The sequence below is a fragment of the Myxine glutinosa genome, chromosome 4 (assembly GCF_964187855.1).
Source record: "Myxine glutinosa chromosome 4, kmMyxGlut1.1, whole genome shotgun sequence".
In the NCBI taxonomy this organism is placed as follows: Eukaryota; Metazoa; Chordata; class Myxini; order Myxiniformes; family Myxinidae; genus Myxine; species Myxine glutinosa.
This window is the reverse complement of record NC_136264.1, coordinates 198,214,238-198,238,387: the sequence shown is the minus strand read 5'-3', so window position 1 is coordinate 198,238,387 and position 24,150 is coordinate 198,214,238. Positions and strand designations below refer to the sequence as shown.

Here is a 24,150-nt window from a genome sequence, read left to right as displayed (position 1 = left end):
AATTAGGGGGTATGGTTGAACATATTTTGAACTTTACCAAAATATGTGCCCCAAACAATCACCATATTACAAAGTAATGATATATTCCAATGCAGTGGTTCCTTGCGAAGATTTTGAGGGGTCAAATGTTACTTTGGGAGTTTTCATTTTTGAAATATTGACAAAAATGTACAATGTGAATTCTGAACTCGAAGCGATTTCGACCACTTTTTCACTAAATTTAACATATTTTTTGTCATTATATCAAAAATTTGATAAATAACCCCCACAAATGTTCTATATTTCTATTACTATATTAGTTGGCATCCAGTATGCAAATTATTGGCACTCTGTGGTCCTTAAAAACATATTTATTCAAATTTTAGCAAATATCACATTTTTTGGCAAAGCGAAGCGGGCGTATAATAATATTTCGGGTGATAACACAGAGATGGCCGAGAGTTATACACTGCTATCACTTTTTTTTCATATCTAGGGACATATATCTTGCTAAAAATCACAATGAGCCTTACTCCATCTGTATGGTACCGGCCGGTCAATTTGGGAGGTCTGGCTCATAGCCTCATATTGTATATAAATAAATATATATATATATATATATATATACTGTGCCTTCAGAAAGTATTGACACCCCTTGATTTTTTTCACATTTTGTTGTGTTACAGGCTGAATTTAAAATGGATTAAATTGAGAATGTTTTTTGTCACGGATCTACACATCATACCCCATAAATTGAAAGTGGAATTTTTAAAATTATTTTTTAATTTTTTACAAAATAATTAAAAATGAAAAGCTGAAATGTCTTGTGCCAATAAGTATTCAACCCCTTTGTTATGATACTCCAAATTGAGCTCAGGTGCATCCTATTTCCTTTGATCTTCCTTCAAATGTCTCTACAACTTGAGACAAGGTGGACAACAAGTCCACCTGTGGCCAATTCAATTGATTGGACATGATTTAGAAAGAAACACACCTTTCTATGTAAGGTCCCAATGTTGACGGTGCATGTCGGAGCCGAAACTCTACCATGAAATCCAAAGAAATGTCTGTAGAACTACGAGATAGAATTGTGAGGAGACACAGATCTGGGGAAGGGTATAAAACAATTTCTAGTGTTGAAAGTTCCTAAGAGCACAGTGAACTCCATCACTAGGAAATGGAAAGAATATGGAACTACCCAGACTTTTCCTCAAAATGGTCACCCGACCAAACTGAGCAACCGAGCAAGAAGGACCTTGGTTAGGGAGGTGTCTAAGAACGCAATGACCACTCTGACAGAAATACAGGGTTCTTTGGCTGAGATGGGAGAACCTGCCGGAAGGACAACAGTCTCTGCAGCACTTCACAAATCTTGACATATGCATGATGCAGAGGAGGAGATGAACCACATAAAAGGTTCCTGGCATGAGACTCCTCCAAGTGGGGTGGTGTGTGTGTGTGTGTGTGTGTGTGTATGTGTGTGTGTGTGTGTGTGTGTGTGTGTGTGTGTGTGTGTGTGTGTGTGTGTGTGTGTGTGTGTGTGTGTACCCGTAGGAGTTGAGTGAGTGCAGTGTGAGCATTACAGTGGTTAGGGCTGAGCAGAAGGAAGAAGGAGGAATGCCTCCAGTCACATCAAGGACTGATGAGCTGATGAGTGGTTTGGCGGGGAATAAACCCACATTGTCAGAGGCTCATGCCCGAGAAGGAAAGGAGCGGGCTCATGCCAACATCTGCGGCACTGTAGGTGGCGATGCCGTGCCCATGAGCCTTGGAAGAAAGGCAGGGGTCAGCGTGGGCAACCATGTTGGCTCCAAGAATCATGGACAAAAGGTAAGGGCCCATGCGGGTGAACATTTCAGGCCCAGGGTCTACAGAGCAGCCGGATACAGCACAGGAACCAGAGGAGCCGAGAGAGTTATTGAGACCTTTTTGGTGACAGTTAGGTAGCAAGGTAGGGCAGGAGTAGCAAAACTGATGGGCAATAGAAGCAAATGCCCAAAGGAAATTTGATCTGTTAAATTAAGTGAAAGATCATAATTGGGGAAAATGTAAGTTTTTGAAAAATCTAGAAAATTTTTGCCAAGTTTAGTAGGGAAATTGTAAATGGATTGAAATTGCATTACATGGATGACTGTAGTATGAGGGGTGCACCTTCCTCCAGTTCCTTTATCTTGCTTTGGCAGGATTGGGGATGAGTGTAAAGTGAGTGGAGTGTGCTGAAGTGGAGTGAGTGGAAGTACTTTGGTTTGGAAGTAAAAGTGGCTAAAGTTTAGGTGTGCACGGTGTAAGAGGTGAGTACTGAGTAATGTATGTCGTTGTTTGAGGAGCAACGCCTCCTACTGGAGGGAGCCTCCAGTTAGTGGTGGGCCGGATAGAGGGGTTCGAAATTTGGGGAAATGGAAGCTGCAGGTCATTGGACATGGCGAATTGTTAATGGGAATCAGTTTTAGAAGTGTAAGCGTGTAGTTTGTGGGTTGTGAGTGTTGCCCTGAGAGATAGAGGGGGGTAATTATTGAAAGCACTGTCCCATAAGGGCCTCCTGAGTGGTGAAGCCCCGTCATCGATGCCAGAAGGGTGAGTAGTTTAGAAGTCCAAATTTTCTCCACAAAAAATATACTCTGCAAGCCACTGTGTCACATGATTATTGTGTGGCCATCAGCAACTCAAGGGTGGGCCGTTATGATTGTTTGTTTCTTTACCTTCACTGCTAAGCTCTGGAATTCTTTACCTTCTCAGGTCTTTCCAAACAGTTATGATCTCACCCTTTTCCAAAGACAGGTTTTCCACTTCCTCAAAAGCTCTTACATTTGGACAGATTATGATAGACAAAGAAGGATCGCTGGAATGGCTAAGAAGAGTTCAGCTCAACTGGGATGGAGAACAAATCATTATTAATGCCAAAGACCAAGGACACTATACGAATGGCTTTAATAAGATGGCAGGACTGAGTCAATCGGACAAGTGCAGGTTCTGCAAGGTAAAAACAGAAAGTACGAGTCACCTCCTATCGGGATGTAAAAAACTCATGTCAGAGCAGCTGTACATCCAAAGGCACAACAAGGTATGTAGAGTAATCCGCTGGCACATCTGCAGAAATTACAATATTCCAGTTCCACAAAACTCATGGAAACATAAACGAAAAGCAATCATTGAAAACAAGGACATAATGCTCACATATGACCTGATGATCTCATCCAGCGTGAACATGGGAAACAAAGCACTGTGACCGGACATTATACTCAGGAACAAAAAGGAAAAGACAGCATTGCTGTTTGAGATGTCAGTACCCAGAGAGTTTGGTCTAAATAATGCAGAAATCAAGAAAATGACCAAATACCAAGACCTCAAGAAGAAGAAAAAAGAACCACCTTTAGAGGCCATTTTTCCCCGCAGAGCAGGGGTTGGCCTTTTTCAGGCACCATGGCCCCTTTTTGAAGCAATGTTTTATGGCCGGATGCCCTTCCTGCCGCCAACCCTGTTAGTCGCCCCTTGCGACACACAGGGAATTACCAGTGAACTGGTACTCAATTTGCCGACCTCGGAAGGATGACAGGCTGAGTCAACCCCCCACCAAGACCTCAAGAATGAAGTGAAAAGATCCTGGAAGCTGAAGAGCACCAAAATTGTACCAGTGATAATTAAGGCAACAGGAATGATAAAGAAGACTTATGGAGAACTTAAAAACCATCCCTGGAAACTTTACCATAAACAAACTACAGTTGGAGGCTGTATGGGACTCTGTGGCGATCCTGAAAAGAGTCCTTGGAACAAAACTCTGAGAACAACAAAACTTCACAACTTTACTCATGAATCGCAATCCTTCACTGAAGTGGGGGTGGATACTTTGAGTCCTGGGAGGGCTCCGTTCCACCTTCTAAAGCTCAAATTATGAAAATTAACAACCAACAACACACCCATCAAGCTTCCGAGCACACCATAATTTCCTTCTCAGATAGAAGAGAGCTGGCCATCCCCTACCCTGCTGCCAAAGCACCTGCCATCATCTGTAGCCAGCCCCCAAAGGCAATCTGCCTGCCTGCCACCATTGCTGCCTAATAAACTGTTGTTGCTTGATCTTTGACTTTCACTTGCTGGCTTCTGGCCTATGAAGCATTTTGCTGCCAATTAACTATTTTGCAGTCCTCAAATAATTGTTGCCCCCTCTTCCATGGACCCTGAACTTTTGATTATTTATTTATTTGCTATGTTGCTGAGATGAAAGTGCCCTGGAGCCACGTTTATTAATTTTTTTGTTACAATGTGAATTCTATCTTGATTGATAAGTATGTGCTTATGGACAGATGCATCTAACTGTGAGGGAAAGGATCCTGGCCGACATAATAGGTATACGACCCCCAGCCACATCTACTGCACTACAAATGTTTGGGGATTAGAGTAGGGCAGAAATGTTGTTGTTCAATAGTCATTTCCGTCCTGTCCAGGTCCAGCATCAGGTGAGACTTGGGATGAGTCGTCTGAGGGGAAGGACGGAGCAGTGTTACAAAAACGACTTTGGGGTTCATGAAGGATTAATTTTCTAATTGATGTTAGAATAAGTGCTTTGTAACCCCAGTTAGAAACGACCAGGATCGGATGTCGAGGAAGCTCCTTGTCGCCATTGCCCCTTGCGAGTTAACGTTCTTAATCATTACCCTCGCCAGAGGAGAGTAATATAAAAATTTTGCACCTCTATATCTCGGAAAGCACTGAATAGAAAAAATTGAGACATGGCTCATTGTAAAGAACTCTCCATGGGGAATAAAATATGTTAATGATGATGTCATAGGTGCCTCCATTATGACGTCATAATTCGACAAGTAGAAAACTTCATCCAATCAAGATGAAATTTCTTGAGCGCCATGTCGGCATAAATTGGTTGAGAAAAAAAATAACGATGGCGTCATCTGTCACGTGGTTCGGCCGCCATCTTGGAAAAACCGAAAAACTTTGCACCTCCATATCTCCTAAAGTGCTGAATAGAAAAAAATTGAGACATGGCTCATTGTAAAGAACTCTCCATGGGGAATAAAATATGTTAATGATGATGTCATTGGTGCCTCCATTATGACGTCATAATTCGACAAGTACAAAACTTCATCCGATCAAGATGAAATTTCTTGAGCATAATCTCGGAATAAATTAGTTTAGAAAAAAAATAATGATGACGTCATCGGTCACGTGGTTCGGCCGCCATATTTGTTTTCACACAAAAGCCTTAAAAAACACTGAAAATACATCTTGGTGAGGGTTTGCAATCTCTGCTCTTTTTCTCGTTTCCCATTGTAATTTCTCACCTCCCCACACAACTGCATCAAAATGGCGGTTCCATGTGAGAATCTTTTCGTCACTGCAGGAGTGTGTGTGGACTCTTGTAGAGTGGGGGGAAAGCCTCACCATGGGGACCATGCAGTGGTAGTTTATAAACCGATAATGGATAAGCGCTGAAGGGAGAAAGAAAACATTGGAGGCATAGTAATAGAAGAACCACAGTGAATGCCAAGGCAAGAAGGGTTGAGGTCGGTTCCGTCCTCAGTCCCGCAGTCAGCCCAGTTCGAGCTATCTCAGCTGCAGGACGAGCCATCCCAGGCACGATACAGGCCACCCCATGCACGATATTAAAACAGCTTTTGTTAGGTTAGGGTTTGAGACAGAATGAGCTTGTTGGCTTAGTGGTTAGGGTGCTGGCTTGGGATCCTGGGTTCGAATCCCGGTTGATCACTGAATTAGCGCCAGGGGGGTTGACTCAGCCTGTCATCCTTCCGAGGTCGGCAAATTGAGTACCAGCTCACTGGTAATTCCCTGTGTGTCGCAAGAGGCGACTAACAGGGTTGGTGACAGGAAGGGCATCCGGCCCTAAAACATTGCTTCAGAAAGGGGACCAAGGTGCCCGAAAAAGGCCAACCCCTGCTCTGTGGGGAAAAATGGCCTCTAAAGGTAGTTCTCGTCTCATAATCACTCTGCTTATTGGGGTGGGAAGTCCCACCATTGGACCCCGTAACCGCAACGTTACTGGTAGAGGCACCATTCGAGCTTGCTGATGTGCCGGCCGAATATGACTTGAGAGGTCATGTACCTGGGATGGCTCTCCTCTCGACTTTCTGCCCAAATCTCAACATTTGGTCTTTTCGCAGGTGCAACGCTGAATTGAGAGTCCTTTCTGACTCATTCGTCCGATTGATCTCAATCGGTCAAGTATGGCCTTATTTGGGTGCACTTTCCTCTTGGAGGTGGGTGGCACGTGTATTATTCGATATCATTGTATTTTTAATATCTCCCTGAAAGTTGACTTTAAGAAAAGTTTCATTTCACTGTTATTATGATTAAATTAAGTTTAATAACGAGCCACAGACCAATGGCCTACAAAATATTTGCAGCTGGTATGCTTCATTTTAACCCCTATCTTACATGGAATACCTACAAAAGCAATTTTGCATATTTGGAAGAAATAATCTTGACCAGGAAGCTGCGCAAGACCAAAATGAGAGAAATATGTGAGCCCATCATTGTGTTTATATTACAGTACTGGATTTCAGAAACCTTGTCACACCAATCATGATGTACATTCTTGCCATCTGTCTCTCTAAAACTCCTCTCAACTCTCCAATCTCCTTTAAAAGCTCCACAATTACACAATGTGATACAACAAACCTACTAGGTATTACCCCAACATCAAATTTATCCTAAAATCCACATATTACACAAATAGGTAAGTCTGCCTCAAAGAAACTAGGAGTCCTGTTAAGATGTCGAAGATTCTTCTCCTCTCAACAGTTGCTTCAACGATATAAAGGATTGATTCATCCTTGTATAGAGAACTGCTCTCACATCTGGGGAGGTTCCAGCTCCACATATTTACTGGACAGAATTGAATCCAAAGTAATCCGACTTATCAACTCTCCTAATCTGATCTCAAAACTCGACCCGCTCAAATTACGTCGCAAAGTTGGCTCTCTTTCTTTTCTACAGATATTACTTCGGTTTCTGCTCCCAAGAACCTGCTGTTTGTGTACCTCCGCCATTAACAAGACCACGGAATACTCGACAAGCATCACATGATTATTGTGTGGCCATTAGCTACTCAAGGGTGGCGGGTTATGATGTTTGTATTTTCCCCACCACTGCCAAACTCTGGAACTCTTTACCTTCCCATGCATTTCTAAACACTTATGATCTTCCCCTTTTAAAAAAGATTTTTTACTTCTTCAAAAACTCAAAGACTATTCTCTCTTTCTTCACTTTTCTATCAATGCAGCTCCTTTATTTAATGCTTGGCCTCGATGAGGACTATACAGTCCATGACTGGAGCCTTCAACATAAAAAAAATTGGGGGTCAAAAATTGATGTTCATTATGAGATTTTGAGCATGCAAGACCGGACATCCAAAACCCAACAACTTATAAAATTTGGACGCCCTATTCTAAAATCAGGTGCCTCAGGCACCCGTTAATGTCGAGTCTTGCTTTTGGGGTATAAATATTTCACCCGTTGATGGCATTGGCTTGGTGCCACCTTCGACACTATTCACATCGCACCAGCTTCCAGTAAAATGCCGGCGTTGTTTTCCAGCATCACCTTTATGTGAGCAATGCCGGCATTTTTTTTTATGTAAAAATATGGCTATAGTGATATAAAATTGTAAAATTGTATGTAAAATAAATTGTAAAAATTGTAAAATAACGTATAAAAATTGTAAAATAAAGTGTAAAAATTGTAAAATAAAGTGTAAAAATTGTAAAATAAAGTGTAAAAACTGTAAAATAAAGTTTAACAATTGTAAAACAAATTGTAAAAATTGTAAAACAAATTGTAAAAATTGTAAAAAAAATGGTAAAAATTGTAAAATAAATTGTAAAAATTGTAAAATGAAGTGTAAAAATTGTAAAGTAAAGTGTAAAAATTGTAAAATAAAGTGTAAAAATTGTAAAATAAAGTGTAAAAATTGTAAAATAAAGTGTAAAAATTGTAAAATAAAGTGTAAAAATTGTAAAATAAATTGTAAAATAAATTGTATGCATGTAAAATTCCTGTGAAAAAGTCAATGCAAAGTGTGTGTTAAATGTCGATCCCAGAAACAACATGCTTGGGAGGAGATGGGCAGACGAAGGTGGGAATATAGGAAACATTGTACACAACCACGAAAATTAAAACAGCAGGGAAATCCAAGCCTGAGAATTTCACCTTCAATTCTAGAGTGGTACTCGGCAGAAGGCCTACCTCCACCAGGAGAAACAGTTTACGTTTTGTATCCCACTGATAGGCCAGATCTGGATTTGGGCCTTAACCAAAATCTAACTATTTCATCCTTGTCACATACCCAATTTCTCCACCAAATGTCGTCCAAATCCGCCCACAACTTTTTGAGATATCCTGTTAACAAACAGACAGACAGACAGGGGTGAAAACATAACCTCCGCCAACCTTTTGTGACGTAGGTAATGAATCATCATTGGAAAAAAATAACCAGAAAAACAAGACGTCCACAGATAAAGCATTTATTGTATCATTCATAACTCAGCAATTTTAATCTTTCTACCTGTTTTCTGAAGATCAATGAAACTTACGTAATAGATCAGTTGGGAGTCCTTTTTTGGTAAATGTACCAAATATTAATTATTTTTGTCCAACTTCCTTTTGACGAAAGTTTCTTCCACATCCAGTTTATAGCCCATGCAATAATCAAAAGAATATTTGTTTCAGTAATAGGCCCGGGATCCTTCACCATAGTTCATTGCACACGTCGTTATGCTTTTTCTGGTTTACATCAACAATCCCCCAACCTCTTTGGAAAACCCTGCCTATCACTTTGAAGATGACTCTTGCTGGATTACGGTTAGGGTTACCTTTTTGGGCGTCTCTCACGCTAATGACATCTCACCCTAACGTGCTGCGCGTCTCTCACACTAATGATAGCCAGGCTGCATCCTTCTCTGCTATGGAGAAATACGAAGCTAGGCAAGCAACTGGAATGTGTCATTCAATGCTTCCATGTCCATTACTGCACTTACTCTGTCTATACAAAAATAACGTATCGGACAACCCTTCAGTTTACTTCAGTATTCAACCTTTGGCTACTAGAACTAACAATCTGATGATTTTTCCTTGGCTGATCACATAATATGCAATCTGGCCTCCAGGGCATGGAGACACGAAGTCATTCTACTGCTAATCTCAGCTACGTAGCGTGGAAAGTATCTCTTCCACATTGTCATGGAGGTGAATACCCTCTGTGCAAGCAGTGGTAAGGAGATAGCGAGGACAGGCAGTAGTGAGGATAAGCAGTGGTGAGGGGATAGCAAGGGTAGCCAGTGGGGAGGAGTAGCAAGGGTAGACAGTGGGGAGGAGTAGCGAGGGTAGGCAGTGGGGAGGGGTAGCGAGGGTAGGCAGTGCGGAGGAGTAGCGAGGGTAGGCAGTGGGGAGGGGTAGTGAGGGTAGGCAGTGGGGAGGAGTAGCGAGGATAGGCAGTGGGGAGGGGTAGCGAGGATAGGCAGTGGGGAGGGGTAGCGAGACCAGGCAGTGGTGAAGGTGCAGAGAGGCCAGGCATTGGTGAGGGTGCAGAGAGGCCAGGCATTGGTGAGGGTGCCAAGAGGCCAGGCATTGGTGAGGATGCAGAGAGGACAGGCAGGGGTGAGGGTGCAGAGAGGCCAGGCAGTGGTGAGGAGGTAGTGAGGATACACAGTGATGAGGATGCAGAGAGGCCAGGCAGTGGTAAGTGGTAGCGAGGGTAGGCAGTGATGAGGGGTAGCGAAGACAGGCAGTGGCGAGGGTGCAGCGAGGTCAGGCAGTGGTGAGGAGGTAGTGAGGCCAGGCAGTGGTGAGGGTGCAGAGAGGCCAGGCAGTGGTGTGGATGCAGAGAGGCCAGGCAGTGGTGAGGGGCAGCGAGGGTAGGCAGTGATGATGAGTAGTGAGGACAGGCAGTGGTGAGGAGTAGCGAGGACAGGCAGTGGTGAGGGTGCAGAGAGGCCAGGCAGTGGTGAGGAGGTAGTGAGGATAGGCAGTGGTGTGGGTGCAGAGAGGCCAGGCAGTGGTGAGGGGTAGCGAGGGTAGGCAGTGATGAGGAGTAGTGAGGCCAGGCAGTGGTGAGGGTGCAGAGAGGCCAGGCAGTGGTGAGGGGGTAGCGAGGACAATCAGTGGTGAGGGTGCAGAGAGGCCAGGCAGTGGTGTGGGTGCAGAGAGGCCAGGCAGTGGTGAGGAGGTAGTGAGGCCAGGCAGTGGTGAGGGTGCAGCGAGGCCAGGCAGTGGTGAGGAGTAGTGAGGATAGGCACTAGGCAGTCATGAGGGGTAGTGAGGAAAGGCACTAGGCAGTGGTGAGGGGTAGTGAGGAAAGGCACTAGGCAGTGGTGAGGGGTAGTGAGGATAGGCACTAGGCAGTGATGAGGGGTAGTGAGGAGAGGCAGTGGTGAGGAGGTAGCGAGTGCAGGTGGTGGTGAGGGGTATCAAGGGCAAGCAGTGGTGAGGGGTAGCAAGTGAAAGGTGAATACCCTCTGTGGATTGACCTCGTCAGACTAGCATCCAAATCCCTGAAGCAAATTGGTGATGCTCAACAAAAATATAAAGTGTAAGCCGTAAGGCATGCTCTACTCCTCTTCCACCGTAGACAGGTCGGTGGCCGAGCAGTTGTCTATTGCCTCGGTCCACCTGCCCTTTTGGCTATTTTCCCCTCACGAGACTGTGAGGATGCACTCACTCCGCTTGCGATCTCAACCTCATTACCCAGACCAAATCCAGGCGGATTGCTCAGCCTCAACCCCTCTTCTCTCAACTGTGGAATTGCTTTCTTGATTCTGTGCAATCGTGCTCTTTGCTACACTCAGTAAAAGTGACAGGTTATCATAATCTCATGTAATCCCCTATTCCTGATCTTTTCGATTCTCACAGAATTTCCTCTCCTGTCCACCCACATTTTTCCTTATTTACCCTGTGTGTCAGCTCTTTGTTTGCTGACATGCTCATTTTATACTCAACTTACTCGGTTGACGTCTCTGCGTTCCTTCGTTCCCTATTTCTCCACCCTCCTCTGTATGGCAACTCCTTCTGCTCCATTGCCCGCCTGTCAATCAGCTGTTCGAGCCTCAATATCTGTATAAAAGACAAGAGCTGTGTTATTTGATATCAAGGCTTAGTGCAGGCAGGCTCATTTGGGTGGGGGCTGTGTGCGTCTGCTCGGTGCCGACGAGGCCGGAGTAACCCGAAACACGTCTTCGTGGATTGTACCCCATCCCTGGGTGAGATGCCTCGTGGAGTTTGATAATATATCCTCGTGCCTCATATAGTGGAGGGATGGTCGGGTCGGCCTTTTTTTTGCAGTATTCACAAAGCCGTAGGTTTGCCCTTCTTTTCATTGTCACAGACATCGCGTAGTCCAGTTACTTGATTATACACAGTAATCTACACCGGAACACATTTCATCAATTACATTCGACTCATCGTTTGCCAAGGATGCAATTGGGGGTTCATTTATTTTTAAAAATTAAAAAAAATTTAAAAAAAAGAAAAAGAAAATTCAAATTCACAATTTCTATTTTTAAGTTGATTTTAACTGAATTAACAATTCAGTAATACATTTGGAAGCATAATGGGTGCATGACGGGGAAAAAGAAAAATGTCCGTCTTTCAATCGGAATTAAGGAGCACTCAAAGTTAAATTTCCTTCATGTTATTTCATCTGGTAGAACAAGGAACGATGGAGGGACGGTGAGAATGAAGCCGACATTTTATATGCTCGATGTCAGTTGGCAGATAAATCCTGGGTGCTAAAACCAATCCACGTCATCCTCACCATTGTATCTCCCACCCCCAATGTCTTTTTTGGCTGAAAATATGCACATTGTGCACGAGAAATCATAGACACCGAAACGAGATGCCATGCGACCGAGTGGTGTGTAATCCTAAGCACCGTTTAATTTTATCCCTTTTTGTGGCACGTTGATTTGCCTTTTGAGTGAAATGCGTAAAATTAAGTTCATGTCTGAAAACTGGTACTGGATAATTTTTACATCTTCTTCTTCTTTAATGGGCAAAAAATATTCCCACATTCTTGTGGGGTTGGCCGGGGAGGTTTTTGGCCCAAGTCTTTCACAAACCGGCTAGCCAGGCATGACGCTCGGTTAACTTTACATGTGACTATTTAATGGAAACACTTCTCGGAGAGGTTTCTAAATTCTAAGACAACATTTTAGGTAAGGAATCCAAGATTTAATTCCTTGCTTGTATATTTGGATGTTTTGAACATAAAGTTCTCAATCTCTGATACTATGGAATGAATGAATGAATGATCGTTTTAAGGCCATTTTCCCCGCTAGAGCGGGGGTTAGCCTTGCGGGCCCCATGACAATCATGGTTCCCTGTTTGGAGGCAATGTTTTTATGGCCGGATGCCCTTCCTGACGCCAACCCTTGGTCACGCTCTTACGATGCGCAGGGATACGGTGTACCTATTCTAAACCGGGGTACACACCGGGATCATTCATCCCAGCAAGCTGGTACTCAATTTGCCGAGCTCGGAAGGATGACAGGCTGAGTCAACCCCCCTGGTGTTAATTCAGCGATCGACAGGGATTCGAACCGAGGATCCTAGGATCCCAAGCCGGCACCCTAACCGCTAATCTCTGATACTATGGGACAACATATTATTATTTTTTTGTCATGTACCCTTTAGAACTCAGGACTTGATGTAATCATCACAAAACTCAATTTATAAGGACACTATTACGAGTGTCAAATGACAAGGATAATAAGAGGAAATCTTTGGAGAAGGGTTGTGCAAGTGATTTGAGGCTGAAGGAGAGCAAAGTAGAATATATTACCAACCCGACCGCTCCCATACTCCCCCATCCCCATGGATAAAGGTTCACATTCTCTTAGCCACAACTGCCTGAAGTCAAACAAACCTCGACAACCACCGAAACACCAGGACAATTCCCTTTTTGCAGCTTGCAAATTACCCCCTTTTTAAAAGGCCCGAAATAGTTTTTTAAAATTCCTTTATCAGCGTCTTTCAAAGTGATGCACATACATCTGGAAGATCCTCAGCATTTCGAGTTAGCAATTAAATTTTTTTAATTAAACAGCAGAAAATCCCCAGAGGCTGAGACAGGCTTGCAGGCCCATTCTGCAAGACGTCTGCAACTTAATATCTCAGATTTCAAAACAAAGTATGGTTTCTCAAGTTTCAGGCAAATCATAACAAACTGGAAATGTGTGACAAATGTGACCTTTTACCACAACCAATAGCAGGGGTAGGAGGAAAACAACAACAACAACAACAACAACAGCAAAACAACTTGCTGTCAAGACTGCACCATCTGCTTTTTAGGGTCAAAAATGTATCTCCTGAATGCGAGAGTTATGGTGATGGAGGCACGAGGTCCTTTCGGTTCTTCTTCAGCATTCTTCAATTTGCCTTTCTTTTTCGAAGCACAGCTACTGAGCATGGACATGGTCGCCGCTGTGAGTCCCTCTGCAGGAGAGGGTGGTGCAGATCGTTATTAAATAGTGGTGGACAACACCTGCTTAGTGTGGTGACATCTTCTGAACTGTTGGAAGACTTAATCGTTTCAACGAGGAATCAAATAATGTCGCAGTTGAGAAAACTATCACCATCAGAAAATAAATATGAAACACCACAACAAAAGCTGCATGAATAAATGATATTCTTAGGCATTGATTAGGCTCTGGCAGTCACAGTAAACCTCTGTGGTGCACATAATGTTACAGCAGTCACATAATGAGATGTGACTCGTTATTCCCTGCAAAAAGGTGTGTACTGTATATATGTATGTACAGTGCCCTCCATATGTATTGTAACAGTGGTCAAATTTGTTATTATTGCGATATACTCAAGAAACTTGGATTTGAGATCAAAAGATGAATACGAGGTGAGAGTACAGAAGGTCAGCTTTTATTTATTGGTACTGTCGGACCCCGACATTCGCGGGGGATACGTTCCTGAAAAATGCCACGAATGTCGAATTTGCGAATGTTGGCCCAATGTTTCAATGGGAAAAAGGAGTATCGATCGAAAAAAAAAAAGAGGAAAAAGGAGGTTCCCAACGGTTCATGATTCATAAGGGAAAATTAAAAAATTTATAAACATGAATACACATCATTACAGATCCATTAAAAATGCTTACAATAAAAATAAAAATACTGTAAATCTTTCAAAAAGGTTCGCTCACTTTTGCCGCGAGTGTCATGTTACTTTATCGAAAATGAACCGAAAATTTTGCTTTGATCTTGCGTGATTCTCAAAGCACGTCTTTATCCTGGAAATACAGACTTGGCATTTAATATGGAATATATATTTTTTTCTTGACTTGGGTTTCCTTTATGAAAAAAAGTCTGGTGAGTCTGAATATCAATCTGGTGAGTTTCTTTTATGCTTCGGTGATTACTTTGTTAAAAGAACCATGTCACTGATTGTCTGTCGCAGCAAGAAGTCAATAACAGGATTATATCACAGGTGGCGTGACAAAATGTAAGGACAGGTACATTTGACGATTGGCTTCACAATTGGGTGTATAAGGGTTGTTGCGTTCTGTATTAGTGGAAAAAAACTGCTGCACGTCTACAAAAGTTATTGCCGCTTCCTCTGGAGATGGTCCGTCAACTCGACAATGCTGTTTGTCATGGAGTGGTGGCTTTACGAAATTCCGGCATGAAACAGTGTGCTATTGCTCGGCAGTATGGCATCACTCAAGGTCAGGTGTCAAAGATCCCGAAACGAAATGCTCAGAGGTGTGTCCCTCCTCCAATATCGAGGCCAGGACGTCCCCGCAGAACCACAAGGAGGGATGATCGCCAGCTGCACCGGTTAGTCCGCAATGGCCGTACCAAGTCAGCTAATCGGCTTAGGGCTGAGTGGCAGCAACTGACAAATGTGCCTGTATCCAGAAGGCTAGTCAACCAACGACTGGTTCAAGCAGGCTATCGTGCCAGGTGTCCCTTGAGAAAGCCATGCCTGACAAGACAACACCGCCAGCGCCGATTGCAGTGGGCCAGAGAGCACCGTCAATGGCAGCCAGGACACTGGAATCACGTGATCTTCAGTGACGAATCTTGATTTCTTGTCTATCCTCGAGATGGCCATGTCCGAGAGCGCAGACAAGTGCATGAAGCCGACAACGAAGATTGTATAGTGCCAAGAGTCCAAGCTGGAGCTGGTGGGGTGACCGTTTGGGCTGCTTTTCGTGCAGGGGGCAAAACTGACCTGGTTGTTCTGAATGGAAACCTGAACCAGTTCAAGTACAGGGCCATTCTGGAAGAAACATTGCTTCCATTTGCTCGTGTAGCCTTTCGAGGAAACTTTGTCTTCCAAGATGACAATGCATGGCCTCATCGTGCTCGCATGATCCAACACTTTCTTGCTGACCCGTGGTGTAGAGCATATGGAGTGGCCTGCCATGTCCCCGGATATGAATCCGATAGAGAACTTGTGGGCAGAATTAACGCGTCAAATCGACAACTTGGACCAGCAGCCTACCTCTGTGCGTGAATTGCAGCAGGCTATTGTCCCTGCATGGCAAGCAATTCCTGTCCAAACCTTGGCAAATCTCGTGAACAGCATGCCTCAACGTGTACGTGCTCTCCTGAATGCTCGTGGGGGTTACACGACGTACTGAACTGTAATTTTACTGTCCGTAATCCCAGTTGTAATTTAACTTTTGTTTTTGTTTAAAAAAAATTTGGCTAATGTGCAAAATAAAGAAATACTTCTGGAAAACGTACAGAAGTTTAACACAGTACTGTCCGTGAATTGAGTTCGATATCAGTTTCCATCACTTTCAAGGATCAATTTATTTGCTTCGAAATGTCAAATGTGGTTTTTGTTTCTTTTAAAGGTCACATTAACAAAATCTAGAATAATTTCAACATAATTCCAATGAACTTTTGGTTCTAAGTCAACTTGAAAAGTAAGTTCACCCCCACAAAAAAAATATTCCATATTAAATGCCAACTCTGTAGTTAAGGTTTCAATCGCTGGGGGCTTAAGCTTGAAGGATGATACTTGAAGGATCCGAGTTTAAATTGCATAATTTTAAATGTCCTGGCATCACAGTCCTTGTGTTAGAATTTCATTTTATTTTGGATCCAAAATAAGAGTTCATTTTTACGCTTTTTTAATTTATATTTTTATCTATTTAATGCAAGATTTACACCATGGATATCTTGATTGGATCAGCGAGGCTGGTTGATGGTACGTAAGTAAAAATGAACTCTATCTTGTCTGCCTATGGACAAGAAAATGCCCCCAAACTCATTGGGCGGCGCTTCACCACATAGCAAGACAATAACCCAAAACACACCGACAACACAACCAAGGAGGTCATCAAGAGAAAAAAGTGGAAGGTTTCAGACTGTCCAAGTCAATCTCCTGATTAAAATCCAATGGAGCAGCATTCCACTTGCTGAAGAGGAGACAGAAGTCAGAAACCCCCAAAACAAACAACTGAAAATGGCTCCAGTAAGCACTTGGCAAAGCATCTCAAAGGAAATACCAAGAGTTTGGGGATGTTAATAGGTCACAGACTCGATGCAGTTATTGCATGCAAGGGACTATTACACTACATATATTTACTTTAAGTTAATCTGTTTCAATACTTGTGCTTACTTAAAATGTGGAGACTGAACATAAAAAGTGTAATTGTTCTACATTGGTAAAACATGCATAGAAATACCAAAAAATAAAACTAACCACCTTCTGTGCTTTCGCCTCATATTCATCTTTTGATCTCAAATGCAAATTTCTTGAGCATATAGCAATAATAACAAATTTGACTTCACCTTTCCAATACTTATGGAGGGCATTGTATATACATACATACAGACTTGGCATTTAATATGGAATATTTTTTTGTGGGGGTGAACTTACTTTTCAAGATGACTTAGAACCAAAAGTTCATTGGAATTATGTTGAAATTATTCTAGATTTTGTTAATGTGACCTTTAAAAGAAACAAAAACCACATTTGACATTTCGAAGCAAATAAATTGATCCTTGAAAGTGATGTAAACTGATATCGAACTCAATTCACGGACAGTAGTGTTAAACTTCTGTACGTTTTCCAGAAGTATCTCTTTATTTTGCACATTAGCCAAAATTTTTTTCAACAAAAACAAAAGCTAAATTATGACTGGGATTACGGACAGTAAAATTACAGTTCAGTACTTCATGTAACCCCCACGAGCATTCAGGAGAGCACGTACACGTCGAGGCATGCTGTTCACGAGATTTGCCAAGGTTTGGACAGGAATCGCTTGCCATGCAGCGACAATAGTCTGCTGCAATTCACGCACAGAGGTAGCCTGCTGGTCCAAGTTGTCGATTTGACACGTTAATTCTGCCCACAATTTCTCTATCGGATTCATATCCGGGGACATGGCAGGCCACTCCATATGCTCTACACCACGGTCAGCAAGAAAGTGTTGGATCATGCGAGCACGATGAGGCCGTGCATTGTCATCTTGGAAGACAAAGTTTCCTTGAAAGGCTGCACGAGCAAATGGAAGCAATGTTTCTTCCAGAATGACCCTGTACTTGAACTGTTTCAGGTTTCCATTCAGAACAACCAGGTCAGTTTTGCCCCCTGCATGAAAAGCAGCCCAAACGGTCACCCCACCACCTCCAGCTTGGACTCTTGGCACTATACAATCTTCGTTGTGGCTTCATGCACTTGTCTGCGCACTCGGACGCGGCCATCTTGACGATAGACCAGAAATCTAGACTCGTCACTGAAGGTCACGTGATTCCAGTGTCCTGGCTGCCATTGACGGTGCTCTCTGGCCCACTGCAATCGGTGATGGCTGTGTTGTCTGGTCAGGCGTGGCTTTCTCAGGGGACGCCTGGCACGATAGCCTGCTTGAACCAGTCGTTGGTTGACTAGCCTTCTGGATACAGGCACATTTGTCAGTTGCTGCCACTCAGCCCTAAGCCGATTAGCTGACTTGGTACGGCCATTGCAGACTAACCGGTGCAGCTGGCGATCATCTCTCCTTGTGGTTCTGCATGGACGTCCTGGCCTCGGTATTGGAGTAGGGACACCGCTCTGAGCATTTCGTTTCAGGATCTTTGACACCTGACCTTGAGTGATGCCATACTGCCGAGCAATAGCACGCTCTTTCATGCCAGAATTTCGTAAAGCCACCACTCCATGACAAACAGCATTGTCAGGTTGACGGACCATCTCCAGAGGAAGCGGCAATAACTTTTGTAGACGTGCAGCAGTTGTTTTCCACTAATACAGAACGCAACAACCCTTATATACCCGATTGTGAAGCCAATCGTCAAATGTACCTGTCCTTACATTTTGTCACGCCACCTGTGATATAATCCTGTTATTGCCTTCTTGCTGCGAAAGACAATCAGTGACATGGTTCTTTCAACAAAGACATCACCGAAGGGTAAAATAAACTCACCAGATTGATACACTGAGTTCAGAAAGTAAACCCAAGTCAAGAAAAAAAAAATATTCCATATTAAATGCCAAGTCTGTACATATATATATATATATATATATATATATATATATATATATATATATACACAAAGAATTAAGTTAAGCACCCCTACACAACGAATTAAGGTAAGCACCCCCTAATATATATTCTTTGTGTATATGTATACATTGGCATATATTCTAAGGTATGTGAGATCAAATAATGATTGGTATGACATTAGCAATTATCCATTGATGAAATTGAGTGATCAAAGTGAAAAAAAGTGATTGGTTGAGTCAGTGATCCGATCACGTGGGTCCTACACACGTTATTGACGCAAAGATCGCTAGAGGTCTTCTCAGAACAATGACTGTACGTTAGAAAACATAAACGTCATCCACACTGTCCGTGATGGACCTATAGCTCCATACTTAAATTGAGGTGAAAATATGCCTAAAATTCCCAAAAAATTTGCACCTTAAATTATTCAGAATAAAATATTGAAAACGGCATGATTGTTATGTTTTTATGTGACCATAATATCACTTCTCCAGAAAATATAGCAATATCATGGGTATATTACACTGTTTTGACGACAACAAACTTGTAATGTGCGAGGTTGTAAAAAAACGGGGGGGGGTGCTTAACTTAATTCTTTGTGTATATATATACATATATATATATATATATATATATATATATATATATATATATATATAGTATTATGAAAATAACTTGGCAATGAATTCATAATTAGTTATCTCAAAATAAATGTTACATCAAGTTTTGTAACCATAGTTAGTAACAACCAGGATTGAATGTCTAGGAAGCTGCACGTCACCCTAGGGCCTAGACCCTAGTGTCTGTCTCTTTTGCCTCTGTGATTGGCAAACTTAATAGTTTATCATTGTCCTTTCTCACATACCCCACATGTTCCACATGGAAATGGCTCTTCCACGTGTGCAAAACACACACACACACACACACACACACACACACACACACACACACACACACACACACACACACACACACACCTTGGCCATTCCATGTGTCAGACCACCGCACATGTTCGGAGGAGGTGGCAGTAACACGTGAGAAAATTTGTCGCCACAGGAGGCATGCACGACCTTTTGGGGAAGCCTTACCCAAGAGGAATGCGTGCCGTGGTTAAATAAATCAACCATGCTCCAACACCGAGGGGTTGGTGTGGTCGTCAGCAGCAGTCACATAGTGTAAACTGAGGGTCATGAGCTGCTGCCTGTCATGCGGATGTGGTCTTCAATACCCTCTGCCGAGCAAAGGACTAATTGGAGTTCGAGAGTCGGGAGGAGTAATAGCGAGGCAGTGCATGACCGCACACGGAGCATCCCAAATGAACGCAGGAGAGCATTGCCCACATGACCCTGTTGCACCTTGCGGCATTTCAGAAAAAGGGAAGACCACAAACAAACCTCTTCCCCATCCATACTGTCTACTATTCCGTTCTACTGTGTCCTAAAATGACTTTGTCTATGAGAAGCTTAGTTTAAAGTTTAGACGAGGAAACCATTATTGTCTAGTTAAGCGGACTGGAAACCGAGTACGTTACAATACAGATGGATGATGATCCTCCTCGAGCTGTCAGGCAAGTAAGGCTACCGAGATAATTTCACTGGCTAGGGCGGCACAATCCTGGAGGAGAGGAGGGGTCCCCACTTCGACACAGGATACTCGACTGGATCACTGCAAGCAATATAGTACTAATTTTTGCCAATCACAGAAGGATGACAGGCAGAGCGGTGTTATTTGGCATGAATGGCTGACGCTTGAACTCAGGGCCTTCAGATCTTAGTACAACTACTTTAACGGTTAAGCCACCACCGAGCTTTGTGTGTGTAATATAAATATATATAATGTATTGTTACATTTGTTGGGGGGGTGGGGGTGTGTGTTAAGAGTACCAGTAGGTAGTCAATCTTGATGTAATAAGCAGGGACTTGCCAGCTTAATGATTATTTTTTTTAATGTGCACCAAACGGAGAGTAGATAGAGAGGGGATCAAGTTAATGAAATGTGTGTCAAACCTCCTGCAACCATCTGCTGGGTGGCACATGGTGGCAATAGGACAGCTCTGTTGAGTTGGAGGAGCATGGCAGATTATGGGGCTTCTGCCAAGCAAAGGGGAGAGAGAGAGAGAGAGAGAGAGAGAGAGAGAGAGAGAGAGAGAGAGGGGGTGGAGCTATGAACCCTCCAAGGGGAAGAGCGTTGCCCAGGGAGACAGGGAAGGAGCTGACGAGGGCAGGCAGAGATCATAGGAGTTCTGAGAAGGGAGAGAAGTCTGATCGGGAGGATTCGGTGCGCAAGGAGATCGTGATTCTGAGGAGAATCAGGAGCGTACCAGAAGGAGTTGTGAGGAGATTGTTAGAGGTCTGAGGAGATTTGTTGGGCGAGGGAGAGCATAGCTCTCGGAGGAGAGCTTTGAGGAGGTCGTCCTGCCGCCTACCTTGGCCCTTGTGCTGTGCTCATTTGCCTGTTGGTCGTCCTGTTGTCTCATCATCCTGCCCATCACCGCCTCATCCATCCTCATCGCCTGTTCGTATATCCTCTCGCCTGTTTACAACTGCCCCATTACCAGAGATAAGCCACCCAGTTTCTTCCCTTTCCCTGTCTGTGCTCGAGTCTGGTGCATGGTGCCATAGGTTCAAAGTTATTTTGTATATAGTTATTGTTGAATTCATTTTCTCTTGGTTTTGTTGTTCGGGAATAAACCCGTTTGGTTTTAAAAGCTTTATGGTTCTCGTGTTTCTCTTCAGTTCCGCACGAGCATAACACCAGCAAAAATTGAACGGAGTCCGAGGGAGTTAAAGCCTGTTTGATCCATCCGTGCAGTGGTGGTGTTAATCGCCCTGAACACGAAGTTACCAAAAATACACACACACACACACACACACACACACACACACACACACACACACACACACACACACACACACACACACACACACACACACACTTGTCAAAGGAAGCTGCATAAAACCACCAAGAAAAGCTGCACAAGGTAAGCCCTTTGCTGTCTGAAATGCTACCTGAGTTCTTCCACACCTGTTGACATTTACAAGTAGCCCAAGCAGGAGAACCAAAGTGAACGAATCACTTAAAAAATGCTACTAGCTGGATCCGGATCCAGACCTTCACCGAAATTGAATCCATTCTTCCTTGTCAGACACCCAACCAATCCACCAAGTTTCGTCCAAATCCGTCCACAACCTTTTGAGATATCTTGCTATGTATCGGTTTTTGGCCCGATCTCCCAATGGTGAAGAATCACGTAAAATATTCTAGTAGCCGGATCCGAATTCGGATCTTCACCAAAATCGAATCATTTCGTCGGTGTCACATACGCTACATATCTGCCAAATTTCGTCCAAATCCGTCCACAACTTTTTGAGATATTATGTTCACAAACGGACAGACAGACAAACAGGGGTGAAAACATAACCTCCATCCACCTTTGGTGGAGGAGGTAATTATACTGGGATGTGAACTTGGGGTAAAAGCGTCCATCGGAATGTACTCAGAAGGGAAATAAAGGCCAATTCAGACTTTGTAATCGATGACAAACCTTTGGAGGAACAACATTTTTTCACCTCTAGAGACAGGAGGGGGGTGGGGAAGGGGGTGGGGAAGGGGGGAAGAAGGGGGAGGGGTAGAGAGAGAGAGGAAACACTGAGATGAGTAAGTAAGATGGTTGGGTTAGGAAGGGTTAATGGGGTATAATAAAAATCATGGGTCAGGATGGGGGATGACACGTGGTGGCTGAACACGGCCGGCCTGATGTCCTGAAGGAGAGAGGAGGAAAGAACAGCCTCGGGAAGGCGGTTCCATTGATGGAACAAGTGAAGAACGGAGGAGTTGAGCAGTCAGCAAATTTTCAATCATTTCCAAAAACAGCTTTGATAGCCCGACATGTTAAAAGCAAGTGTAAGCCGACATGATAAAAGCAAGCTTGATGAAGTCAGAGGTGATTTGACTCACCAGGAATGCGTATCTTGAACTTCCCGCTTTGCCCAAAACTTCCCTCGATGATGCCATGCTCGCCCGTAGAGAGGCTGACATGGAGCCCAATAAACAAGGACATGTTGGTTTCCTTCTTGAACAGCGCTCGCCCGATAACCTCATGCTCCCCATTTGCCTGTGCGTGAGATAGAAAGAATAGTTTTTTGTTTTTTTAAGTTTTTTTTTGTATACAAGATCGAGGCTCGTGTAAGAGCTAACATTAATGACAAAAAAAAAACTAACAGATAAGACGAAATAAAGGGAACGGGAGACAAGATGAGGAGAGAGGGGGAAGCACACAAGTACAACATTTGAGAGCAGGAACATCGGGAGATCTGTGGGAGGGAGAGGGCTTGGAGGGAGAAGGCATCGGAAGGGGGAGAGGTAAAACAACACATGGACACAACAAAGAGACAAACACCTGTTTGGAGACGTTTGCATTCTGATATGATAAAAGCTAAAGATGGATGCAGTATCGGACTCCTGGTCTATGAGAAATCTTGAAGACCATTACGAGTCGCTAAATACTTTGTGACGTGAGCATTTCAGCTGCAAGAAAGAAGAAGATTGTCTCACATTCAAGAGAATCCTCACATATCAAATCAGTCGACACCAAGAACAATAATGCTCAACTTTGCTTCATGTACAAAGTGATAGGGGGTGGGAGGAGGAGGACGATACGAGAAAACAAGTGCGTGCGCACGAGCGCACGCACGTACACACACACTTGGGGGTATGAGTTTAAGGTGAAACCTCATTTAATTGTCTTATGTCAGATATAAACATGGGATTAACTAGAATGGCACTCGGTAGAGCGCACACCCCCACCAGGCTAAACAGTTTACATTTTGCATCTCACCGATTGGTCTGGATGAAGATCCGGCCTTTCGTCATTCTCCCAACTCATCTACCAAGTATTGTCATAATCCATCCACAACTTTTTGAGCTTTCATGCTATATATTGTTATCGGCTGTATGTCGCAATGATGAATACTCACTTTACAAATTCTAGTACACCGATCCGAATCTTCACCAAAATCAATTTGTTCTCGTCACACACCCAACTTGTCCACCAAGTTTCGTCCGAATCCGTCCATAACCTTTTGAGATATCCTGCTCACAGACAGACCGACAGCTGCTGTGAAAACATAATCTCCATCCACCTTCTCTGGTGGAGATAATGAGGAATGCTGCACATCTCGTTCCCTGCCTGACGCATCCCCCCACATTCCCCCACTTCCCCCACATGGCATCATGGTTCTGATGATTGAGTTTTGAACAGTAAGACAATTCACAGACGGTCCTATATTCCTCATAGTGTACAAAACGCATCACTACAACACAGCACACAGTTTTCCCATTCAAAAACAAACACGATTCCACATTAAATCCCAGATTTGATATAATGAAAGCAAGACCAACAATAAACCACCTGGTGAACCTGACATGCTAAAGGTTCTGTGAATGATACAAATCAGCGGAGTAAACAAAATGTACACAAAGTGAAGAAGAAACAAAAAATAGGATCTGCATCGAGACAAACAAAGGAAGAGGAAGACATAATCCATCGGACTTCTTTTCATTACATTTGGAAAAATGGATTCAGGAATAAAATAAATAAAACGACTCGTGCAGTTCCAAACGATGTTCAAGGACAAATCTTTACCATGGGCCATTATCTCCTTTGCATTTCAAAAACAAAG

At 43.3% G+C, this 24,150-nt stretch overlaps 1 protein-coding gene across 3 annotated transcripts in view; it reads right to left on the bottom strand.

Moving 5' to 3' along the window:
• Positions 1-8,455: 8,455 nt before the first annotated feature.
• Positions 8,456-24,150, bottom strand: part of EEFSEC (eukaryotic elongation factor, selenocysteine-tRNA specific) — a 65,981-nt gene continuing 50,286 nt past the window's right edge. For 2 of the 3 annotated variants that reach the window (XM_068114227.2, XM_068114229.2), the window contains 2 exons: positions 22,427-22,583; positions 8,456-13,434 (listed from right to left, as the gene is read on the bottom strand). In XM_068114227.2, coding sequence (XP_067970328.2) covers positions 13,265-13,434; positions 22,427-22,583 — 327 coding nt within the window. In that variant the 3' untranslated portion in view covers positions 8,456-13,264. Of the gene's footprint in view, positions 13,435-22,426; positions 22,584-23,445; positions 23,561-24,150 lie in introns of those variants that run through there. The other variant, XM_068114230.2, reaches the window with a different exon arrangement.